The sequence below is a fragment of the Moschus berezovskii genome, chromosome 4, assembly GCF_049115385.1.
Source record: "Moschus berezovskii isolate FMDL1 chromosome 4, NW_MosBer_1.0, whole genome shotgun sequence".
NCBI classification, from domain to species: Eukaryota; Metazoa; Chordata; class Mammalia; order Artiodactyla; family Moschidae; genus Moschus; species Moschus berezovskii.
This window is the reverse complement of record NC_142463.1, coordinates 120637043-120661814: the sequence shown is the minus strand read 5'-3', so window position 1 is coordinate 120661814 and position 24772 is coordinate 120637043. Positions and strand designations below refer to the sequence as shown.

The following is a 24772-nucleotide window of genomic DNA, read 5'->3' as shown; positions in this document are numbered from 1 at the left end:
CTAAATCGCAAAGGCACTGAAGTACACTGAGGACCCTCCATGGAAGAAGGCTCGCAAGGAGGGAGATGTGTAGCGAAAATGAGCTTTCTGCTACTCTTAACTCAGAAACATGCGAACTGCGCTGGGATGGGGAAGGATAGCCCCAGAGAGTGACCCTGAAAAGTGACAGCCCAGTTTGAGATATCACAGACTCCAACCAAGGAATTTACACACAGGGAGGGGGCTGGCAGGAGGAAGGTGGGGGCAATTCTTCCCTTCCTCCTGTCCAAGGACAGGTTTAAATTACACATGCTCACACTAGGAGGGGTGAGGGGAGAAGCTGTAGAGTGTGCCCAAGACAGCTTCTTATTCAATCACTTCTCCTACCTCAGGGTCTGCAATCACTTTCACGTTTTAAAACATCTCACTTTCAACTTCCTAAGTTTATTTGTATTTATTATTATTATTTAATGGAGGAGTCCTTTTCCAACATTCTAATTGAACTCATAGGAGGAAATCTGGGTAAAAAGTCAGCAGGAGCAAAGAGAAAGTTGGCCTAACATTTGGGAGAAGGAAAAGAGAAAAGAGGAGGCTTTGCAGATAGGAAAAGACAGGACAATTTGAGGATGGGAGTAAAAGGAAGGTACTGGAATCTGAGCCACTGACCAGTTAAAGCGGCTGCCCCTCCCACCTCCGCCGCTCCCACTGGAAGACTGTGTGGGGCCAGCTTCCTCAATCTGATTATCACTTGTCTTTACACGGCTCTCAATGTGTCCTGTCTTGCACACTCTTCCCCACCCCTCCATCTACCCAAGGATACCCTGAGCATCCTTCATAACCCCAAGGCCAAGATAATAACTCAGAAAACCCAGACTCTAAGGAGCCATTCAAGAATGGTCCCCATTCAATAACAGGTTGACTCTAACCGAAACCTCTTTCTCTCTGAGCACTGAGTTTGGAGTACTTCACAGGAGTCATCCAATAGACCTAAGAACGATTTACATCCAGTCCTCTACTTTTTGACACATCGCAGAAGCACACACATAAGGTTCAGAAGCAAGCAGATAGTAGTAATTTTGGAAATAATTTTTTAAGATAGGTAGTCTGAAAACAGAAATAAGTTCCATTCAGATTTAGATGAATTATATGTGACTCCTTTTTCCCTTCCTTCCTTCCAATAACACACTGAGTATCGCACATACAGCAAGCATGGTGCTAGGTATGCAGAGATGAACAAAGCACTGCACACTAGGAGTTTACCATCTAGTGTGTTTACCACTAGGAGTTTACAATCTCAGAGAAAACTGCAGTGATCTTTCTGGAAGCTTTCAGAGCATACTGAGGGTTAAAGACAGTCCTACACTCAGGTGACCTGCAAGGCCCTGATCAGTGGCTACCCTGAGCCCTCTCTACCTTCTCCCAATGATAAGCAATTAAGGACAAGGTCCTATTTTGCATTTCTCATAGTGCCTAGCTTAGAAGTCCATGCCGAGTAAATGTTTGTTTTGTTTTGTTTTTTTAATGAGGAAAGAAAAAGAGGGAAGAAAGGGAAATATGAAGGTAAAAATTCTCTGATTAATATAATAACGAATAACTAAAAATTAATTGGGCTTTCCTTGTGGCTCAGCTGGTAAAGAATCCACCTGCAATGCTGGAGACCCGGGTTTGATTCCTGGGAAAATTAATAAATCTGGGTAAAAGTCAGACGTGTGAGTTATTTACTCTTTTCACTCTTTATTTTACAACTATGTCCCAGGGATCATTCATTCTTCCTGGTCTTAGGATCCAGTGTTCTCTGTAAGTCATTACAGGAACGGTGGTGATGGTGATCATGTTGCCGGCAGGAACAAGTCTCCCTGCTGAGGCTGCCAGGTCAAGTCAGGAAGAGGCCCCAAGGGGGACCCACTCCCTACCTCCCTGCAGTCCTACCCCTCCCTCATCCCAGAGAGTTGGGGGTCATGGAGGCTGGGCGAGTTAGCCAAGGACCTTCCCTCCTAAAAGAGAAAGGAAGTGGAAATGCAAGACAGTGGCCTCTTTCCTCTCAGATGCCCTCATTATTCCTGATTTTCCCCTCCCCTCTTGGCTTAAGGACCCAAAGCCCAAACTCCAAACGGAGAAGCAAGCCAACTGGGAGTGCATTTTAAGCAATCGCATGCTTCATTTCACACACAAAAAATAAAATAAAATGTTCATATCGCTATTATATAGCAGTTACCAAGCCAGAGTCCAGTGTATCCATTACGATATATCTATCCCAGCAGACCATAAATTCCTCTAGGGCAGGGGCTTTTGATCCTTCTTTTTGGTAAAAATTCTCAATAAATATTAATGCATGGATGTTCCTCCTTTTGGATAATAAGTGTTTCAATTCAAAAAATATTGAGTATTTACTATATATATATTTACTATATGTATGTTGATGAGAACATGTAAGATCTTATTATTATTTTCCAAAATTCATTAGCCTGATAAGGGAGTCAGACTGTAAACAAACTACTATAATAAAATCTGGCTAGTGCTGTGGGGATGCTATACAGAAACAGCTTCAATAAAATATGAACTAGAATATTCTGTTCCTATGTTGAGGGCAACATCTATCACATCATTTAGCATCTTCTTATTAGGAACCATGTCAGAAATTTGCAAGCAGCCAACAACTGATTCACTTTCAATACTAAATGCTTTGAAATTTGAAACTGATCCTATTACCCTTTTTGCTTCTGCTACCAGGAAACAAAGCATCAAATCCACAGCCAACTTGTACAGGATCTAGATTGAACAAGGTCCTAAGACTAGTTTGTTCCAAAGAATCAGGAAGCTATTGACTTATCAGCAAAAGGCTTGGGAAGGCCAGAATGAGAAAGGTTCTGGTGCATGTAATTTTACATACTAATCTTCCCTTGCACTTTATATTTTTGTCTTTTATCTTCTAATTACCTCATTTCTCTAGTAAATCTCTTTGTTTTATTTGTACCTTCTGGTAAGCTACTTGAATTCCTCTTTGAAATGAAATGAGCAATAAATAAATAACATATATAACAGGTTCTGTTGATAACTAGCAGAAAATTTCATCCCTGAGTATACAGTCATCTCCAAGAAATAGAAAATTCATACAGCCACAAGGAAAATGACAGGAAAAAAATATAAACATGGGGGGTTATCATAGATATTGAGCTAGGGCCATATGATTAACAGTGAATTTATTTGCTTCTATAAAATATTCTTTGTTAAGATCTTCCTAGGATTATACTGTTTTCTAAACCATACATTTAAATACACGTCCTTGAAATCCTTCTTTCCCTTCTACCCCCTGGGGCAATGTGACAGTAACAGGCCCTGTACCACCAGCATCCACACCCGTCCCCAGGTCCTGCTCCCCACCCAGGTCCGTGACACCAGGCTGGCTGCGCTCTGGGCCGTCCCACTCCTTGGGAGGCACTGTCCCCTTCTCTAAACTGAGAACACCCACTCAAAAACAACAGCAGTTCCACAACTGGGCGGGTGAGACTTTCTGGTCTCACCAAAGCAATCTCCATTCACACCTTTAGAACCATCTGAGGTAAGACTCAGGGCTTCCACTGCGGGGGGTGTGGGTTCAGTCCCTGATCCCACATACTATATAATGTGGTAAAAAAAAAATAATCATCGCAGTGCCCCAGGCCAGAGTGTGACCACACACAGATGTGGGACAGAAGGACAGCAAGACCAGGAAGGGCATGCAAGAACAAGACACTGTGCCCTGCTTTAAGTTTCCAAGTCCCAGGCTTCTGAGAAAGAACTAGAAAAGGTGAGATATGTATTATGTATATATATGTATAACCATACCATCCTGAACGTGTCTGATCTCATCTGGTCTTAGAAGCTAAGCAGGGTCAGGACTAGTTAGCACTTGGATAGGAGTCTGGCTAAAGGATTCTCAATTTGGGCTTCCCTGGTGGCTCAGACAGTAAAGAATCTGCCAGCAATGCAGGAGACCCAGGTTCAATTCTTGGGTCAGGAAGATCCCCTGGAGAAGGGAATGGCTACCCACTCCAGTACTCTTGTCTGGAGAATCCCATAGACAGAGGAGCCTGGTGGGCTATAGTTCATAGGGTCACAAAGAGTGGGACACGACCGAGCACAAAGCAGAGAAAGGAGCCAAATACATTTACATACATTTATAAAACAGAGGGGCAATCAAGTTTTAGCACACCTAAGAGATCAAACTGCCAATATCCACTGGATCATGGAAAAAGCAAGAGTTCCAGGAAAACATCTATTTCTGCTTTATTGACTATGCCAAAGCCTTTGACTGTGTGGATCACAATAAACTGTGGAAAATTCTGAAAGAGATGGGAATACCAGACCACCTGACCTGCCTCTTGAGAAAACTGTATGTAGGTCAGGAAGCAACAGTTAGAACTGGACATGGAACAACAGACTGGTTCCAAATAGGAAAAGGAGTACGTCAAGGTTGTATATTGTCACCCTGCTTATTTAACTTATATGCAGAGTACATCATGAGGAACGCTGGGCTGGAAGAAGCACAAGCTGGAATCAAGATTGCCGGGAGAAATATCAATAACCTCAGATATGCAGATGACACCACCCTTATGGCAGAAAGTGAAGAGGAACTCAAAAGCCTCTTGACGAAAGTGAAAGAGGAGAGTGAAAAAGTTGGCTTAAAGCTCAACATTCAGATAATTAAGATCATGGCATCTGGTCCCATCACTTCATGGGAAATACATGGGGAAACAGTGGAAACAGTGTCAGACTTTATTTTTGAGGGCTCCAAAATCACTGTGGATGCTGACTGCAGCCATGAAATTAAAAGATGCTTACTTCTTGGAGGAAAGTTATGACCAATCTAGACAACATATTAAAAAGCAGAGACATTACTATGCCAAAAAGGTCCGTCTAGTCAAGGCTATGGTTTTTCCAGTGGTCATGTATGGATGTGAGAGTTCGACTGTGAAGAAAGCTGATCGCCGAAGATTTGATGCTTTTGAACTGTAGTGTTGGAGAAGACTCTTGAGAGTCCCTTAGACTGCAAGGAGATCCAACCAGTCCATCCTAAAGGAGATCAATCCTGGGTGTTCATTGGAAGGACTGATGCTAAAGCTGAAAGTCCGATACTTTGGCCACCTCATGCGATGAGTTGACTCACTGGGAAAGACCCTGATGCTGGGAGGAATTGAGGGCAGGAGGAGACGGGGACGACAGAGAATGAGATGGCTGGATGGCATCACCAACTCGATGGACATGAGTTTGAGTGAACTCCAGGAGTTGGTGATGGACAGGGAGGCCTGGCGTGCTGTGATTCATGGGGTCGCAAAGAGTCAGACACGACTGAGCAACTGAACTGAACTGATGAAGATAAGTCATGTTCATTGCCTGAAGGAAATCAGATAGATTCTAAAAACCAAAGGCAGGGGCCTAACAAAAATCAGGAAACAGGCCCAAGGAGAATTTTGGACTTATCTCCTTTTATTTATGCTTTACAGCCAACCATAGCCAAGAGATAATGAAGTTCATGTACCTAAGAAACAGGACCAGAAGTAGGCAGAGCCAAATGATTTGTTATTTGGACAGCTGAGTAGGATTCCATGGGATTTTCTGGGAAGAATCACAAGCTGAAGGACTGTCACTCAATGGGAAAGAATACTATGGTAAAAAAATTTACATTTAGTAAAACTTCCTAAGTCAAACTTGTCTCAACGGATCCTCTCCTGAGCTGTGTGACTTTCGGAAAGTTTATGAAACTCTCTTTTAGTTTCTTCACCTTAAAAGTTGGGGCAATAGGAGCTCCACATATTTCAAGTGTTCCATGCACTAACTATTATCACCTGTGGACTGAATTCCTTGCTCCAAAGGGAAAATGGGACATCACTTCCACTGACATTTTCCATTCAGCTTCATGTTAAAATGACCTACCAGCACTCTTTCCCCAGCCTGGGGCCTAGAGCACTCTTCCCCTTCCAATCACTGGGACAGGGTAAACATGAGCACAAAAGAACAGCTTAACCATCTACACTGCCTGCCTCCCTTCCTCGGCGGGCAGCCAGGAAAGACAGACCGTGTGTCCGTGTGTTCCAACAGCCAGAGAAGCCTCCAGGGCTGGCCTATCCCAATCACTGGATTGAACAAGGTCCTAGACCAGTCTGAACCAAAGAGACAAGCAGCTATTTCCTTACCAGCAGAACAACTGGGCCTGGCTGGGCCGACCACCGCAGTGAGAAAGCCATCACCGGAGTCTCATAACGCTTAAGGAGACGGGAGGTCTGATGGCACAAGGCCTCAAAGAACATTAAGTGAACCCAGTGTCTTCTACCAGCAGGGAGGGAGAGGAAGAAAGAAAGGAGCTGTGCAAGGGGAGGGTATGAATGTGAAAGATGAAGCTAACCATGAAAATTTAATTTGTTAAAATAATGGCTAGAGAATAACAGATAATGTACAAATTGTCTGCATGCATTTATTGAAAACATAATAAATGTGTGTATGACTATATGGGACTATATACGCATATCCTGATAAAAATTAATTTCAGCTTCTTGAAAGCATCCTTGTTTGTCTCCCTGCTGCCGAGAACCTTGGTGCGCAGAGGTAAATTTCACACTTCCTTTCAGCAGTCCCTCCACGCGGACCCTGTAGCTTAAGCCACCCAGGTGAGCAAATGTCACAGATGCTTCTCCGGCAGGCGGTAAATTCCAGCCATCCTGGGGAAATGCCAAGTGGTCTCAGGTCACAGGTTGGGCAAATAGCGATTTGGGGGTCTGGGGGAGGCCCCAGTGGAGGGGAGGAAAAAAGAATAAAAACAAAAGAGAGTGAAAGGAAGAGGCAGAAAGGAAAGGAAGCAGAGGCGGTGTTTAGGGAAAGAAGGCGAGCTATGCAAGAACTCAGACACAGAACACTTCTCAGGCTGCCTACATAAAAGCCTGCACCCTCGGAATGAAAGAAAGCGCTCTGCCACGCCTATCAGCCTGCATGTGTGACATCTTTGGCCCGGAATGACCTCCTCAGACACACACCTGGCCCTAAGGAACACAGTCCTGTCTTGGGCACGGGCGTTTGGGAGCAAGTCTGCTGCCCATTCTACAAAGATCATGACCATGATTCCAGGCCTACATTGGGCTGTAGGTTCCCTGAGGATAAGGGCGATTGCTGGCACATTACTGTTTCTCCGTGTCTTTCATACCTCAAACAGAGAAGTTTCATAAATACTTGCTACAGCAACAAATGGGCCAAAATAGAATGCAAACTCTGTAATTTCATCATGTCCTACAGGAGGTCTACAATGAAATGTCTATCTGGTGTTGAAAAATTAAACCCAAGCAGGGCAGGAATTTATTTTTAACTTTTTCACTTTTCAACCTGTGGGAGATAAGAGTTTTGGCTCAATATCTCCAGAAATGTTTGTGTTCAAAAATATGTGATCAAGGACTTCCCTGGCAGTCCAGTGGCTAAGACTCTCTGCTCCCAACACAGGGGTTGCAGGTTCTATCTCTGGTCAGGGAACTAGATCCCACATGCCACAGTAGGAGTTCATATACCATAACTGAAGATCCTGCATGCCACAATGAAGACCTGGTGAAGCCAAATAAATAAATATTTTTAAAAATATATGTGGTCAAACTTACTTCAAAGCAATCTAGCATCCATGACTCTCACTTACGAAGGCCAACATTCAGGAGGTGACATTAGCCAACGTAAGTGAGAAGAAGGTATATTCTTGTGGGGTATTGGCAAGACAACCAATCTTTGCATACTTAAGTCCAAATGGAAGACATTAGGGAGATTTTCTCCTTCGTGTAAACCTCTATGAAGTTAATTGAAAGTTGTAGTTACCAAGATATTCCAGCCTGAAATGCCTAAAAAGGGAAGAGACAGTATGGTAAATGAGTAGGAGGGGGCAGTGTCCAAATCAGGAACAGAGAGAAGCCAATTATTTTCATTCTTTATTATCCTCATCATTGGTATTCATATCACTACGCTCATATTTTAGCTACAATATCTGTAACAGTCAGAAAGAACATGTGAACTCTCAACATATATAACAACACTTCCATCTTCTCCCCCAGAGTTACAGGGATGAGAAACTTATCCTGTGAAATTAATAATGGGCCTCATTCTTCAGCTGGTGGATCAGAGACTGGGCTAGTAGAAATTTACAGAGAGAATTAATTCAAAGATTTTCAAAGTAATGAAGGAATTCAACCTTTCTGACTTCTCACTCTCCCACATTTACTCAACAGAAAGTTTCTGGAGGGTCTACTAGAGGACCTGATAGGTGCCCCGGGAGACTGTAACAGAGCAACGATACGAAAGCACAAGAATCCATTGAAGAATAATAATCACACATGAAGAACATCTTTCGCAGTGTAACTTTCTACAAAGAAAAATAAAGTAATATGGCTTAGGCCTGAGCATGATGACAGCCCCTTCCTGCCTTGGCTCCAGCAGGCTGGGTGGGGGAGGGGAGGCCACTGTGTGTATGGGCTGGAGGGGGGCAAAGCACCAAAATTAATTCTTCACTTTCAGAAGACTTGCAAAAAGAAAGCAGCTCGAGGCCCCTTTAGGCCTTCCTCTGAGACGAGACAAGCCGAGCCACCATATCAGAAACTAGGTCTTTAGGAAGGCCCCCAACCCTCTTCAAGTGTTAAAGAAATCAGACCAAGCTCAACGAAAACAAATATCAATGCAGTTTACATCAAGGTTCTTTGGGTTAAAAATCTCCCAGGGGAAGATGCTCCTTGTAAGAGCTGAGAGAGAGGAGATGGGAGGGTTTCTGCAAGAACTTCTGATTATATTATTTGATTCATTTCAATACCATAAAGCATCAACTAGATTATTTACCGAAACAATACCGAGGCAACTAAGCAGGAGCTGCAAATTAAGATGTGTGTGTGTGTGAGCGCTGACACCCGCATACACTCACCCACGTGCTTGCACGGTGCCTTCTGAATTTCACTTCTGTATGCAAAACTACCACCGCCAGTGTCTGCACTGCTCGGCCACTGTGCATACGGAAAATGCAGCACAGCCCCCAAGCCTGGCTCCCTGGTGACAGACCTCCACACCCTTGCTGATTGCTGTGTCAAGGTGGGTCCAAGTCCGGCCTTGGGGGTAAAGGAAGGATGGCTTTCTCCCTATGATAGGATAGGACTGGGTCCTCGCCTATCACCCTCTCGGGGATTAGAAGAGATGAGGGCAGCCCAGAAAGGAGGTGGCTGGGAAGAGAGGGAGCCTGGGGTGCCGAAGAGGAGAAAATCCGTGAAGACACAACCAAGCTCCGCTCCGGGAACGCTCGGCTTCCTTGGCCGCTCGAGGGCGGCCTGCGCCGGGCTCGGGGGCTCCAGGCCGCTGCTGCTGGCCAGGGCGGCGGCTCCTGGGCAGTCAGCGCAGCCCCGCGGGGCTCACTGGAGGCCTCGGGCCGGCAGGGGACCGGAGCCGGCGGGCGCGTGCTCCCCAGCATCCCTATCAGCCCCGCGGTGAGATCACCAGTTTCCTAGGAGGCGTCGCGGCCCCCGCAGAGCCCCCTCCTCTGCAAGCCTAGCTAAGCAGGATGCTGCAGCAAGACCCAGGCGCCCGTCTACCCAGGCCCAGCGAGAGGCATTGCGATCCTGTCTGATGGGGCCTCTCTTAGCACAAGGCCATGTGGCTCACTGTCCTGCTCTTCCACGCTTTCTTAGCATTTTCTTAAGTTCCCAAAGTTTTATTTTGTAATGCGTCCCTTTAAACTCCTTTTCGGAAACTCCGATTTCTCTTTTCCACCTGATCTAAGCAAACAGGCTCTCTCATCTGTAGGGTTTTTGTTGCTTTCCTTCCCCATTGATTGGCCTCGGGAGGAAGTGGCTTTATTTTATTCCTCACAGGATCTGGTTACTTCTCCTCCAGCCTTTATACTCCAGTGCTGCCCGGGGCATCACCACCTACCCGCACCCAAACTCGCATCTCCCTCGCAAGGGGTTAGAGATTACAGTCACCCTGGTAAGGAGACCACACAGAAAAAAGCTGTGTTTGTATCGGCTCCGCTTTGTTTTTAAATATTTGTTAATGTAAGCAGGGTGCGCCCTAGCATACACTCTGCAGTGAGGAATTAACGTCTATATCCTGGTACCCACAGAGAGCCTTTCAGAATGGATGTAGTCTGGGTTCATCATCAGGGTTTCTGAGAGGCTTTCTTTGTTAGGAACAAAAGATAAATGCAAAATTTCAGTTCTATTAACAATGGTAATTATAAGGAGGATTCTCTTACAGTGACAAGACTTGGGCTCAAATCACCTAAAACCCTCAGAAAAATGACTGGCAGCCCTACCAGCACAGGCCACTAGGTAAATTTATTCCTTTGACCTACTGGCAGATTCAAACTTGTCTCAAAGCAGGACAAATAGAGAACTTTTCTCACAGTGACACTTTCTTAAGGAAAGTCAAACATCTTTCTAAATATCTTCACTTTAAGTTTCCAGAAGCCCCACTGACAGGTAGGTGGGAAACAGACATCATTTTAGTATTTCAGCTGAGGCACACTGAACAAGCAATTGTCCACAATTCTAAGGTGAAAATCAAACCTAAATTTCCTGACTTCCTCGGCCGCACTATATGAACTTGGCAAACGTATACTGCACTTCCAAGTCTGAAACCATAAATCTTTGTATTTTCCAAAAGCAATTTTCAGTCTAGAATCCAATAGCTACAAACAGATAGGATGCAAAAGAAACATAATTTGCATTTAGTCATGGAGTCAACAAGGTGGATTAAACTGGGACTGGCCTCCAGCTGGCTTTGTAAAATGTGATACTGAATGCTTCAATTAGGGGGAAAAAAAAAATCACTACTTTTTTTTTCCTCCCAGCTTGCCTTTCCAACTCAATTTGATTGATGGAAGTTGCTTTAACACCACCATAACCAGTTTTACGTGACTGTCTAGAAAAGATATAAGGAGTCAGAGGATAAATTAGAAGTGCCATAACAATGAAAGAAGAATTTCCTTTCATAAATGCTATGTATCCAGGTCCTGGCGGGGACCAGGTTAGACCTCATGATCTGTGAAAGGTGGGCTCAGATTAGTGGCTCACTGGAGTGGCCCATTCCATGGATGTAGAAATATGAGACCATGAGGATAAATGGCATTCTCAAAATAACACTGTAACTTGGAGGCAGGCAGCGTTAGGTCTTAGAACTCTTGACTCAGGGTCCAGAAAACTTTTTTTTTGTCTCCACATGGAATTCTCTGTACTTGTTCCACTGTATTCTAGCTGTACAAAAAAAAAAAAAAAGGTGATTGTTTCCAACACCTATTTTATTTTAGGGAACATTTCAAATTCTGTTAAGGATAAGGAATCAAGCCATAAAACAAGGAGTCAAGGAAAGAAAGAAGTAAAAACAGAAGGAGTTAAAGGGGAACTACCTCATCCTGGCTCCTAGGAGTGGGATATTCCCTGCTTGAAAGAGATGCCTTTGATATGTTTTTCTTTTCACAACATGGCTATCCATCAAGAACCAATTTCACTTGGTGCAGAACCACCAGATCAAGTGTGAGTAGGGAACAACCAGGAGTCTTCCTCAGAGTGTGAAAATTATGCCAAGAAAAGAACAAAACAAAGATTTATGCCAGAACAACCATTCTACAGCCATGCTGTCCAGTATGGAGGACACTGGTCCCATGAGGCTCTTGGACACTTGGAGTATGGCTAGTCCAAATGGAAGATGTGCTACAAATGTAAAATATACAATAGATTTGAAAGAATTAATACAGAAAGCGGAAATATTTCATTAATAATTTTATATTGACCACGTGTTGAAATAATTTAGATATATTTGGATTTAAATAAAATGTATTATTACAATTAATTTCACCTGTTTCTTTTCACTTTTTTTTTCCAGTGTACTACTACAGAATTTAAAAACATTAAATTTGGAATGAAATATGGGTTCACTGCATAGCACCATTCAATGGGATTCTTCTCTCACTAGAACTCGAGGATTGAAAGAAGGAAGTACAAGAGTGTTTGGATACCTTCTGATGAGTTTTGGGCGTTCCCCCCCTCTCATACAGAAATTCTTTTAAAGCATTTAAAAGCACTGTCAGGAAGTATCTCAGGGAGTCTCAAAAACTTCTGGCCAGAGCCAGTAGAAAAGCCAACCTGAACAGACAGTGTCAAACTAATGAGACCAGAGGTCAACAGTCAGTCATGTGGTTTTGAAAATAAAACAGTAGTTGCTATTTATTTAGCACACTCATGCAACTGTGTGCTTTATGTAATTGTCCTGTTTAGTCCCTCAAGCAAGCCTACATTGCACTGTCTTTACTGTACAGCTAAGGATACTGAAGCTCTGTTAAAGCGGCTTTCCAATGACACACACACGTGAGGATCTGGATCCAGACTGGTTTCACTCAGATACCCTGTTCTCTGTCATACTAGACTGCTCTTCAGAACACTGCCTGGTCTTCTTGGCAAAGGTCTTCTTCTCCGGGAACCTGACACCGTAGAGATTCACTCCTTTGACTTCTTTTTCTCTCTAAAATGCAGATAGTTCTGAGAGAGGTTTCATATAAATCTTGATCATGTTCACTTCAAGTCAAACAACTATCAAAATACTTTTTCTTAGAGTAGGTATTGATCCAATAAGATAAAAAAATACAGTAAACCTTGACAAGAAAGATCAGTGACTGAAGAAAAAGACTGAAAAAATGGAATGCTGAGAGTGCTGAAGACCAAATTTAATGTCATTTACAATAAAACTTAAGAATACATATACTACAGTTATTCTGGAAGAGTTTGGCAATTCCTCACAATGCTAAGCACAGAGTTACCATATGATCCAACATTCCACTCCTAGGTAAATATCCAGAGAAATAAAAACATGGTCACATAAAACTTTGTTCAAATGTTCAGAGCAGCAACAACATATGAAAACAACCTAAATGTCCATCAACTGATAAATGGATAAATAAAATGTGGTATATCCATACAATGGAATATTATTTAGCTATAAAAGGGAATGAAGTATCAGTACATGCAACAGCACAGTGAACCTTAAAAACACCATGCTAAGAGAAAAAAAGCTAGTAATAAACCATATATTATATGATTCCATTTATGTGAAATGTCCACAATGGCTAAATCCATACAGACAGAGATTAGTGATGAGTAGGGGCTAGGCAAGGGGAGAAATACGAACTGACTGGTAATGAGTACACAGGTTTTTTTGTAGGGGGTGATAAAAATATTCTAAATTTAGGTTGTGGTGATGGTTGCACAATTTTGTGAATAGACCAAAAACACTGGACTGTATAATTTAAATGGGTGAATTTCATGGTATATGAAATATATCCCAAGAAAGCTATAAAAAAATAAATAAACCTACTAGTATCAAGGTTGTTGTTATGACAAAGATAAAGTTTTCCCTCAAGTAGGAACATATGAGGAAGACAGGTAGAGGTCAGGTTGCCCTAAACTCACTTTATGTCACCCTTCCTCCTCTGAAACTTTGTGAATTGAAGGGATGGGCCTATGTGTTTTCAGAGGAAAAATATTTTTAACTATGATTATGTAATATCTCCAGTTGCTGATGCTAAGAAAATGTCATCACTAAAAATGCCATCGTAACTTTTCGGGTGGTCTTTGTCCAGTTTGTAGATAACTGAAAACCTTCATTTTTGCTCATATCCATTCACTTTTTCCCCTCTTCTCCCAACCTTGCCCAGCCTTTTGGCCAGATACAACTCATTCTCACTTTAAGAGAATGGCAAGAAAAACATAAGAAAACAAATCTTAAATTCAGCACTATTTTTCTTTTTTCAGCACAGAATTACAGAGTCTTGGAATTGGCTTGGTCTTTAGGGACCATCTGGTACAAGCCTCTCTTTTTCATGTAAGAAAGCAGGGCCAGAAATAATAAAAGCTAACAGTTATGGACTGTTTACTCTATGCCAGGCACTGTAATTTACATGTACTATTTCATTTAATCCTCACAATAACCCTCCAAAATAGGTACCATTTCTATCTTTATTTTCTAAGTGAAAAAAAAAAAGAAGAGGCACAGAGAAGTTCAGTGAACTTAACCAGGTCACACAGCTGAGAAAGCTGGCGATCTGGGGTATAAACCCAGTCTGCCAGGCTTGAGACCAAAGCCTCAACCACTACTATTCAGCTTCTCCTGAAAGCATCCAAGCTATCTGCTTGTCATCTTATAACAACTTAGTGGTATGTCCAGAACTCACATAGGTATGAGGGACCCAGCCCAGTTTCTACTTAATGACAGCATATCAATGAGAGATATAGTTGACCTAAACTATATCATGACCTAAACCAAAATGGATGAATTTTTCCACCCACTGCAATCTTGATTTCCACCAATAATTGAGAGCCTGAAAGAGAGCTGTCAGAAGTAAGAAGACCTTCCGGGAAGTCACTACTGACCTTATTCTGCCAGGAAGGAAGATAGGTTTTATAATCCTATGTCACTGTATACTCACACTTCTTTTTTTTAATTCTGGAAATCACTCTGCCAAATTCTGAAAAGTGTTATCGCTTAGATGAAGATGAGACAAAAGATTCAACCAGAGAATTCTCCTGATGGGACATAATGACTACCTTGCCACTCAGTTATATATTCAAAGGAAGAGTTAACACACTGGCAAACTACGAAATGGAATAGAATACAAGTCTTTAGATAATTTACTATAGAAAATACAGTATCTCTTATGTGTATCACCCACGGAGCTCAAAGCACTTTACAAACAACTCATTAAACTTCTGCTTATTTTATTCATCAATTACTACATTCCATAAACCTTACCACACCATTTCAGGTAGGGCGCAAGAGTGGAGCTAGAATTATTATATTGCTCTAACCCAGGCTAAAATATCCATGCAAAGGACGGGGTGCTTCCAGGAGCACAGCAAAATGAGTAAGGGCTGTCTTTGGGAGCTGTACTTAGGACACTGCCTCCATCATGTGGCATTTTGGGTGACTTTTTAAATAAAAAGTAAAGATAAAAAGTATATTTAGAATCACTACACCAAGTTCCAACCATAACAGCATTCATCTAACAGAAGTTGGAAACCGAAGTGCCGCCTAAGTTTTCCTAAGGCATGCGTGTAAAACTATGTCTCAAGACAAGCCAGGGTTATGCTTTAAATGAAAAAATGAAAATGCTTTCCTATTTAAATATGTTTAATATCTGAGTTTTGGTTTGTTTGCTTGTTTGGGGGTAAATTTTTTAATTTTGCCAACAATAACCAAAAGCATATGAATGTCAGCAGAACAGAGAAGCAAAGGCATATAGAAGAGGCCGGACCGCAGCAGTGAGCCAGACCTTACCACCTCTCCACCTAGGGTGCTGCCTGCCACCCACCTGGGGACCCAGCACCCTCACTGCTCCCAGCTCTCAACAGCCCACAAGGCCTAGACCACAGGTCTCCCCTGTGCCATTCCCCGACTCATAAACCTTCTTCGAGCTTCCTCAGTTTCACTTAAATTTGCCTCAGTCCCAGTCTTCACAGACATCCAATTGCTAGAAAACGTGACACCAAATTTCCAGACCTCACTCGGGTATCTCTGACCCGGGCTGCTTGCTGCACCCTTCTCCCCACTTATCAGCTGTCAGAATGGGTCCAAATCGGCTTCTAAAAGGGGATGACACAAAACGACTGGAGAGAAGGGATGCTTCTCATCAGAAGCTGATACTGTGTCTTCCATGGAGTCTTATTATTGTAGGTCTATTGCTCGTATCCAGATCAGAATAAATATATAGGGTCTAATCACCTGCCTTCTGCTAACACACTGTGCCTGAAAGGGTGGTTCAAGTAAAACCGCATCAATTGACTCCCCTTCGTTTGCTCCCTTTCTCTCTCTCTGCCCCGTCAACAACAACAACAAAATTTGAATTCTGTCATCAGCAAGAAAAAGTTTTTTTGCTTTTGCCTTCTAGAGATGAACATTTATGAAAAGTCACTCCTATCATGGCAGCCCCCAAAAGAATCTGATCAGAGGCATATCTAAATCGTCTGAAGTTATTTCACTCCTATTCTCTGCTCAAGAACTAATCCTTTCAGAATTATTTTCCTAAAATATAAACTTCCTTCCACGGTGTCCCCTCCACTTACATATACAAACACACACACACACGTATACACGTGCGTGCACACACACATAAATTATTCTCTAAAGCTATAAAAAGATGAGAAGCAGAAATCTCCTAATGTAATTGCTATACTAAAAAGAAGTGGCAGGTGAGAATTAATAAGAGAGGGTGGAAAAAAACTGAAATACAGTAGTAGAGTTAAGGGAAAAAAAAAAAAAAAAAACTAGAGCCTGTGATGGGAGTGTTAATTGAACAGAGAGAATAAAGGAAGAAGTGAGAGAACAAAAGGGCATTAAGTAAGCAAAAAATAATTTTTTAACATCCTTCAGTGATTTGATTTAACTTCAGAGCAGATGATGCTCCGAGGAAAATTTGCTGAAAACTGCCATATATAGCTATTTTGTTCTAAAATTAAAAACTATTCACAACAATTACAGCTATTCATTACTATCTATAAACAGTCTCCTTAGCAAATGGCAACCAATATTTTGTGTTTTTTCCTCATTTTTAAACTGGCATGATTTTTGACACAGAAATTTTTTTAAAATCAAGAAATGTTTAAAAATATAGTCAAGGTCCTTTTAAGAAATTCAGTATGTTTAAAAATTTTTTTTTCTCCTTCTCTCCATCCCATCAACCCCACTACCACCACCTCTACACATATGCAAAACCCCATCTATTGCTAATATGTCAGAAGACAAGGAATGGTTCTTAAGAAATGAAAGAAAATGAGGTATTAAAAGGCCAAAAACTCTCTATGAAATCTCTATGCTCCCAGAAGGAAGAAGCAGATAAAAGCCGCCTCTGAAACATACTTGATAGAGGTCTTGACAGAGTTTTCTTACTGTCTGAGATTTGCTGCCTGAGAATTGTTCAGGCATTCCTTGTTCTTGGCATTTTTATTTAAAAAAGCAAAAAGGTATCAAAATAAAAACTTACCAGCATTTCTCAACAAGAAGACACTTGGGTTCTTTTTTTTTCCCCTGAATATCCCCACAGTAATTTCTGACTAAATACCTATCAATCAACTGAAATTGAGACGGTGCTGCCTACTAGGTGTTATGTGCGTCTGTTTCTTTAAAGTTCCAAAAGGTTTGTAAGACAATCTTAGCTAGTTTCCCTCCAAATTTCTGAGTTTTCCAATGAAAGTCTTTGACAAAAATCAAAAAAGCAAAAGTCGCCAAGAAGCGCAAGCCCCATGCTCCTCTCAGGGTCCTGACTTCCTTGTAAAGACCTAGGGTAAGCCCCTTAGTGTGCTCCTGTGAGAATACAAACAAACAGAGCCCACCCTAAATCAAATAACCTCTACAGTACTTGTGAAGGAAGCTCAAAAATACTCATTCAGAGTAAAGACTTGAAAGTAACAATAGGGAAATTCCCAAAACAATGAAAGAATGTCCATGAACTGATCATCCAAACAATCTTGTCACTAGCTCTGCATCAAGAAGCGGGAAAAAGGGAGCTCCTCCAACTTTACAGACACACTGTGCTGCGGACACATCAACCATATGGAAGATTTGCCAGCTCTCAGATTGAGGGTGAGGTCGATCTTGAGTAAGTAACCGTGCTTTACAATCAAAGAGTTCTTTTCAGCACACCGCAGTTGTCTCCTACCTACAACACGGAACACTCAACATTCCAGAAGAGGTTTCTTCCTTCTCCTTAATCCTTCTGATACACAAGTGGAGGAATAGGAGAAAGGTCTTTCTTTTTTCCTCTTTTTATTTTACTATTATTTTTTTTTTGTACTTTCACCCATGGGTGCCCTCTTAATCCAAAACTTGTGTGTTTGTGTGTGTGTGTGTGTTTCCCTCTTAACACAGGGTCAGTTATCCTTATTCTCAATTTACAGTATTCACTAAACTATTTTTTAAAATATATTATTTGAAAGACGGCATACAAATCTTTAATTTAGATTTTTAAAAAGCTCCAAACATTAATGTAACTCAATAACATAAAAATTTTAAAACAAAATATATAATCCAACAATAAATTATACCTTTAGAGCATGATTCTGACCGACACAACTGCTTCTTATCACCATAGTTCAGCCAATACTCATGTGAGGAGCAAACTCTTGAATCCACACCAGAACCAGATCTAAATTCACATCCATCCACTTTGATCTACTGCCTTAGCAGTGATTTTAATTAGAAGACTGGAATTAAACACTTTGACCACAATATACATTTAAATGCCCTGACAGACTTCCTTTCAATGAAAATCTGATAGTGTCTTAAAAACAGAGTCTCTTTAGACTGAATTATCAAATATGCCTTTATAACTTGATTCTGTTATTTTATGAAGCAAGATAAGCAGGAATGCATACCCAATTAGCAACAAATTTCAACAAACCAAATATTCCATGTAAAGAAGAATCAGAGAAAAAAGAAACTGAGAAGGAAGAAGAAAACAAAAGATAAAGAAATATATACGCACTTAGGTTTCCTGCTCCAGGCTAACAGAGAAAAAAAAACTAAAAAGTGTGACAAACTGAAAAAGCCCTTTTGATATTTGAATGCACAACCCACACATTTCTTAAAAGGTATATCACAGCTAAAATAATGCAATTCCCAGCTTTGCAGTAAGGTTAGGCTTTGGCAAGGGAACCTAGAAGACTTAAAAGATCTGAACAGCACTGCTCAGGTGCTTTGTCTGGGATGTCACGCACAACACAAATAACATTCAACAAAGGAGCTGCTTACTAATTTTCCATACATTTCAAGACCCGAGTAATTACATATGCGATCAATGGACACATCTTGAAACTATTTATTTTTTAAAATAGAAACACAGAGAGCCCTCAAAAAGAAAGCCACCCTGCGTGCCCTCAGAGCCCCTCCTTCTGTTCTGTGTAACTATCAATGTATATCAACCGGGCATGCAATCATATTTATTGTCACTTTCATTCATGTCATGCCCTTGCTTATATGATTTAGATATGAATTATTGACTGTTACACTCCTTGTTGTAAAAAATAAATAAATAAATAGGATGGCAGGTACTCTGCGCTGCTCCGCAGCGAGCGACCAAGTCAGAGGCCAGCAGAAGCTCCCGCTTTATATAACCACCCCGCATTCCTCATCTTTATGCCCTGGCTTCAGATTGCCTTCTCAACTCTTTCTTTTTACAAGGGAGAGACTCACCCACTTTGGAAAATTAAGGATTAAAATAAACAAACAAGAGGATGTTGCTAAGTGTCCTTCCCAGAGCATCTGTTGTTTAAGAACACCTCTGATTGATGACTGCTATTTTTTAATTGTTGCTTTAAAATTTAAATGCCCTCCTGGGATGTGTTATAAGTGTGTTAGTTCATGATATGAAGTCTAGAAAGTAGAAAACAGAATGAGTGAGCTTGTCACATTCTGTTCTCCTAAACCCAGCGATTCTCCCAGCTATAAAATCACAGGGCGCTCAAATACCGATCACCTGATGTTGTCTGACGCATTCCACAAAGGTATCTGACAACACTCTGTCAAGAACTCTAGTTTGCTGCTTCGTGTAATTACAAGAAAAAAAGAAGAGGAAACTTTAAACACTTTAGCACCCCCATGCCCAACTCCAAAAACACTGTCTTAAAGATGGGCCAAAATATATTCCTTTAAGAAGTGGACTTTTACTTTCATATTTTTCCCCCACAGGCACATCATTCTGTAAATTTCCCTTCAGAACCTCTGTTTTAGCTTCAGTTTCAAACAAGCCAGGAATAGAGTTAAGGCAAGCAAACCGCTAATGCCTGGTAATAACTGTCAAAGAAACTTGGTGCTTTCTGTTCCAGGAAGCAAGGCTACTAGGACTTCCTATTGGAATATGCGATCAATCTTGAAAGTCCTTCTATTCTGAAATTTTAATATTTAAATAATGGGTTCCTGATTGCCGGTTAAGTGGTCAATTGGCCAAAGAAAATGCTTAAATGTTGGAATCTCATTCCTACCTGTTTTCTCTTTGATTTCACACAAGACATTAAACAAGGCAGGCTTCATTCTGTGGCAGTTTAAAGCATGTTTTCTGCAAGAAAGAAACAACAACAGAATAGCTTAGGTGGACTCCTGGGATCAAGCTGCTGATAATGCACAGGGGGAAAAAAATTGAGCATTTAGCCAAAATTAGAGACCAAGCATAACTCTGTGGCATGCTTCAATTGCTTTATGACTTAATATAAAGAGTCCCGCCATAGAAAAAGAAATAATGTTAATTAGCAGGGAGAGAGCAGGGATTTAACTACAGAACAGAACTAACCTCAATTATGCTCATTTAGGAAGAGTTTGGGGTTTTCTGTTTTGTTTTGTTTTTTATGAGTAGTTTAATCCAAGTGGAAGTCTTAAACCAATAATTCTGTCCAGGGCAATGAAAACACGGCAGAGTCAAATGCACGGGTTAACAGTTGTGTATAATCTACGCAACCACCATAGCCTAGGAGCTGTCTGCTTCTCAGTCCGTGTGTGTGTGTGTGTGTGTGTGTGTGTTTTCAAATTTAATTCATCCATGTGTTTGAATTCATTCTGCAGATGCCCCTGTATTCTCATAAACACAAGATGCTTGAAAGGTCTTCTGAGCAGAACTGTCAATTTATAAAATTTCAGTCCCCAAGTTAAAGAGTATGGAAATGCGTTGCCAGGGGGCAAACATACCCATATGGGGAATAGATTCATTTCTCTGTGTTCACATTATGTCGCTTGTGCACACACTGCTTATTTGCAGGTGTTGAAATTCAATTATTTACAATTAGGACCTTGCACCCATTGGGGAAAAAAATAAATACAATTCTGCCTTTTAGATTAGTGATTTACCTGGTTCTTCTGTGTGTCTGTATTCAGCACGCACTTAAGGACCAAAACAATACCTTTCCCTTGATTTTACTCTGGAAGCACTTAGCAGAAGGATATTGTTTTGGAAACAAAATACTGATCATATCAGCTATTAGTTAAGGGAATTGTGTTGACTAACTCAAATGAATGTATAAAGATAAATGGAAACCTCTGGCACTCAAGACACATGCAGTTCTTTTTAAATTCCTTTCAAAGTTAAAAAATAGATACACATCCTGAGGAACGGGAACCAGATGCACGCTCTATCTACTGTAGAGTAGAAGAGTCAAAATCCCAAAATTCAAGAGTATCAAAATAAACATAAACATTGCGTCTAAAATACGAAGGGTTCACTGTATAAATAATAAATGTACATTATGAAGATGTGACTAAGGAAAGGAAAACCCAGTTAAAGTATTTGCTGAGTTACATTGTTTAACTAAAAAGAAAAGCTGGGGTGAGAAAAATGGTGAAGGAGACTTTAAGGTATCAAAGACTTCTTTCTGGGCCTTTTAAAGGAGTTTTCATTAATTGTATTCTTATATAAAGGCCCAAATGCAAAACAAATAACAATAACAAAAAATTCTATGCAGCTTTGCAGAAATATTGCATTGCCAAGCACGTCCATGGGGTTGGGTTAGAGAGAACAGAAAATCTCCCTATCCCAAAATTTTGTCTGATTCTCTTAACATATAGGCCATTAAAAGGGTGAACCCGCCAAGTCACGGCTGTCCTCAGTTGTACAAAAAGGAGCGGGACTAAATATCAGAAAAGTGGTGGTTCTCAGTGCTACCGGCCCCTTCGGCAGCACAAACTTGTTATTAGAGGCGTTTATTGGTATGTCTGAGTTTATTTTTCTGGAACAATGTAATGGAGAAATCTGTTCCAATTCAAAAAGAGATTGCCAGTGGGAAATCTTCCACTAACCCTACCTATTAGCTTCTCTCCGGATAATAAAATTCAAAAAGGGCACCAAATAATTTTTGAAAACCTTCCTCTATTTAAAAAAAAAAAATAGCATAGTTCCAGTCTTTGAACCTTCCCAAGTTTTCAAGCACCCATAAACCTCAGGACTTTTGAGTTTACATGTTGCATGTGCTTACAGCTAAAATAACAGTGTAATTCATATCATCCTTGAAATTGCTTCTTCTCATTGCTTATTCCCATTTCCCTTAAACAAAAATACATATAATAATGTCTTCTCCATAGAAGTAAGTCTTGTGAGGTAGAGAAACTGTGTACATATGACTTAAAAAACCAGCTACTTCTGAGGTTTAATAAAGCTGGGTAACTGGAAAGACATATGTGGCCATTAGAGTGTCTTAAATTCTTCTTTTCAAGATCGGCCTTGGGCAAGCAGTTGGTGGGTTGCCATTTAGTTTATGTTTTGTTTTTTTAAAGAGAATTTACTGTAAAATCCTAGAGTGGAGAACTATATACTTGGCAGTGGATTAACTGAGAAGCTACACAGCTTCTTTATAATGCTTCCTTAATGAAGATCTTCATGTCCTATAGGATGGAAATATATAAAATACATATTTGCCTTCATTTCAATTTTAGTAGCATCTAAGTGGTCCTGAAAGAAGCATGGGGAAAAGAGCATGCTTGATTTTCTCCCCCCACCCCTTTTTAAAGAACCATACATTCTGTGCCACAGAAGGTTAGTAACCGACTCAAAATAAGAGACAATAAAGTTACACTACATATCCGAGTCTCTAAAACCGAACAAACATGTTTAAAAGCAACAGTATCTCTTCTTTCTTTACATCAGCCTTTTTGAAACAATTAAATGAATGCAAAATATTTTCTGGATGGCTGACAACTACTGACAAAGAATTACTCTGCTTTTATTTTTTTAATATGGAAAGGGGGAAGATAAAAATTAATTTTAGAGGAGTACGTCCACATAGAAAATGCAAAGCCTCTGATTTACGTAAGGAGTCAACTATATTTGCTAATAAAGTGTTCACGGGACATTTTATTTTGTAATGTTACGGAGTCCCTCAACAAGAAGACATGCAATACTGTTCAAAACTTGACAATTCTGCTCTCTCTGATACTTTTTTAAAGCAGTAAAAAGTGCCGAGGGCCGCTTTTGGATCAGTTGGCAGTATTTTCGGCTTGCCTGAGTGTTTGTGTGGATATATATGAAGATCTCTATATTCACACACACACACTATATGAAAATATACATAGAGACAGCCACATCACCGCATGGGAGATTGCACTTTCGATAACAACGCTCCTTCAAATTTTACTCCTCCGCCATATAGTTGCTCGTCAAAATGGGCCAAGGAATAACATTTAAAAAGAAAGCGCTGTGGTGATTCGGTTCCCATTGTTTCCCCCAGCGAGAGGGAGAAAAACAAAAAACCCCAAGAAAGGAAAAGAAAAGCCTCCATCTCACCTGGCCTGCGCCTCATCCAAACTCTGGTCTGTGATGGTCATAATTTGCTGTAAAATGTCTCCAATGTCCTGCTTCCTCCCGCCCTCCCCCTCGGTCCCTCCGGCCCCATCCTGCAAGTGCTGGGACAGGCCGGGGTGTCCGGCCATCCCGACCCCAGCATGGGAATGCATCAGCCTGGGCTGCTCGTCCATCTCCAAAGGCAACGGCAGCCCCCGGCTCTTCCTCTTCTGCTCCTCGGCTCGGCTCCTGGGAAGCACCAAGGCTTTTTATCCTTCAAGCTGTCTTCAAATCCTTTTCAGGATAAACAGAGAAGGGGGAAAAAAGAAGACCAAAAGAAAAAAAAAAAAAAATCCCTTTGCCTCTTTAGAGGATGGTGGGAGGATGGGGAGTGGGGAGGGGGAGGGGGGCGTGAAGGGGTTGCGGGGTGAGGGTGGGGATAAGGACTGGTGGGGAAGGGTGTTGACTCCAAAAAAGCAAGAAAAATAAACCACCTTCCCACTTGACGAAAAGAAATCAGAGCTGGCTTTTGGTTTTTCAGTCCGTCTCCTTTGCAAGGCAGAAATGGGCTCCCGGCGCTTAAATCTGTGGCTTAATCCTTTTGCAAATATGCATTGGCCGGGAGAAAGGAGAGGAAGGCAGGGGGATTGCAATGCAAACTTTCCCCCCCACCCCCCGCTGCCCCCCACCCCCACTCCGGGCCAGAGTGATCTCAAAGGGGGTGGTTGCAAAAGCCAGATCTCCCCCAGCCACGGCGGCAAGGCAGAGCACAGGCTCTCTCCTCCTCCGTGTCTCTGCAAACTCCAGCAGCCCCGTCAGCCTCCTGCTTTTGTTTAGCTCAGGCTCAGGACTCCAGAAACATATACAGAAAAACCACAGCCTGAGAGGAGGAGGAGGAGGAGAAGGAGGAGGAGGGCGAGGAGGAGAGAGGAGGGAGCAGGGGAAGGGGGAGGAGGGAGGCGGGGAAGCCGGGAGGCGGGGGAGGGAAGGAGAGAGGCGGGCACGCGTAGCCCCGCCCCCTCCCCTGATTGGCCATTGGAGAAAAGACAGGCCCCGCCTCCCTCCACTATCCTCCCTGCGCCTCCTCCTCGGCCTCCTTCGGCTCCTCCTCGCCCGGCGCCCTGTCAATCAGAGTTCAGAGGTGGGCTGGGAAGGAGGCCGAGCCAACACCGAGTCTCCAGTCCTTAAAGGTGCAATGATACCGTAGCGCCGGCTCGGTTAGTACGTTCCCACTTTTCCTTCCTGCCTCACTTGGATTCTGTCCTTGAAAAAAATGTGGCTCTACTTAAATACAAACGTATAAAATTAACACGAGAGAATATAGACAGTGTGGGTCTCCCCTGCAGCCGGGGTTTTTCTTTTCCTGTAACATTGCCGTTTAAAAGTTGATCCTTTTAATTCGTTAGACCTCAGGGAAACTCTTGTGAGCCAAAGTTTGTCAGCACGAAGTTGTTATGAAACACAATCAAGCTGTTAATATAATTAATAATGAGCTCCAATAAATGGCATATG

General features: G+C 41.7%; 1 protein-coding gene across 5 annotated transcripts in view; it reads right to left on the bottom strand.

Moving 5' to 3' along the window:
• The window catches only part of PBX1 (PBX homeobox 1), a 336931-nt gene extending 312739 nt beyond the window's left edge, over nt 1-24192 (bottom strand). The window contains exons 1-3 of one of the 5 annotated variants that reach the window (XM_055403778.2): nt 23755-24191; nt 23264-23554; nt 19983-20056 (exon numbers count right to left, since the gene is read on the bottom strand). In XM_055403778.2, coding sequence (XP_055259753.1) covers nt 19983-20056; nt 23264-23454 — 265 coding nt within the window. In that variant the 5' untranslated portion in view covers nt 23455-23554; nt 23755-24191. Of the gene's footprint in view, nt 1-19982; nt 20057-23263 lie in introns of all 5 variants that reach the window. The other 4 variants (XM_055403779.2, XM_088835990.1, XM_055403781.2 and 1 more) reach the window with 4 other exon arrangements.
• Nucleotides 24193-24772: the final 580 nt, after the last annotated feature.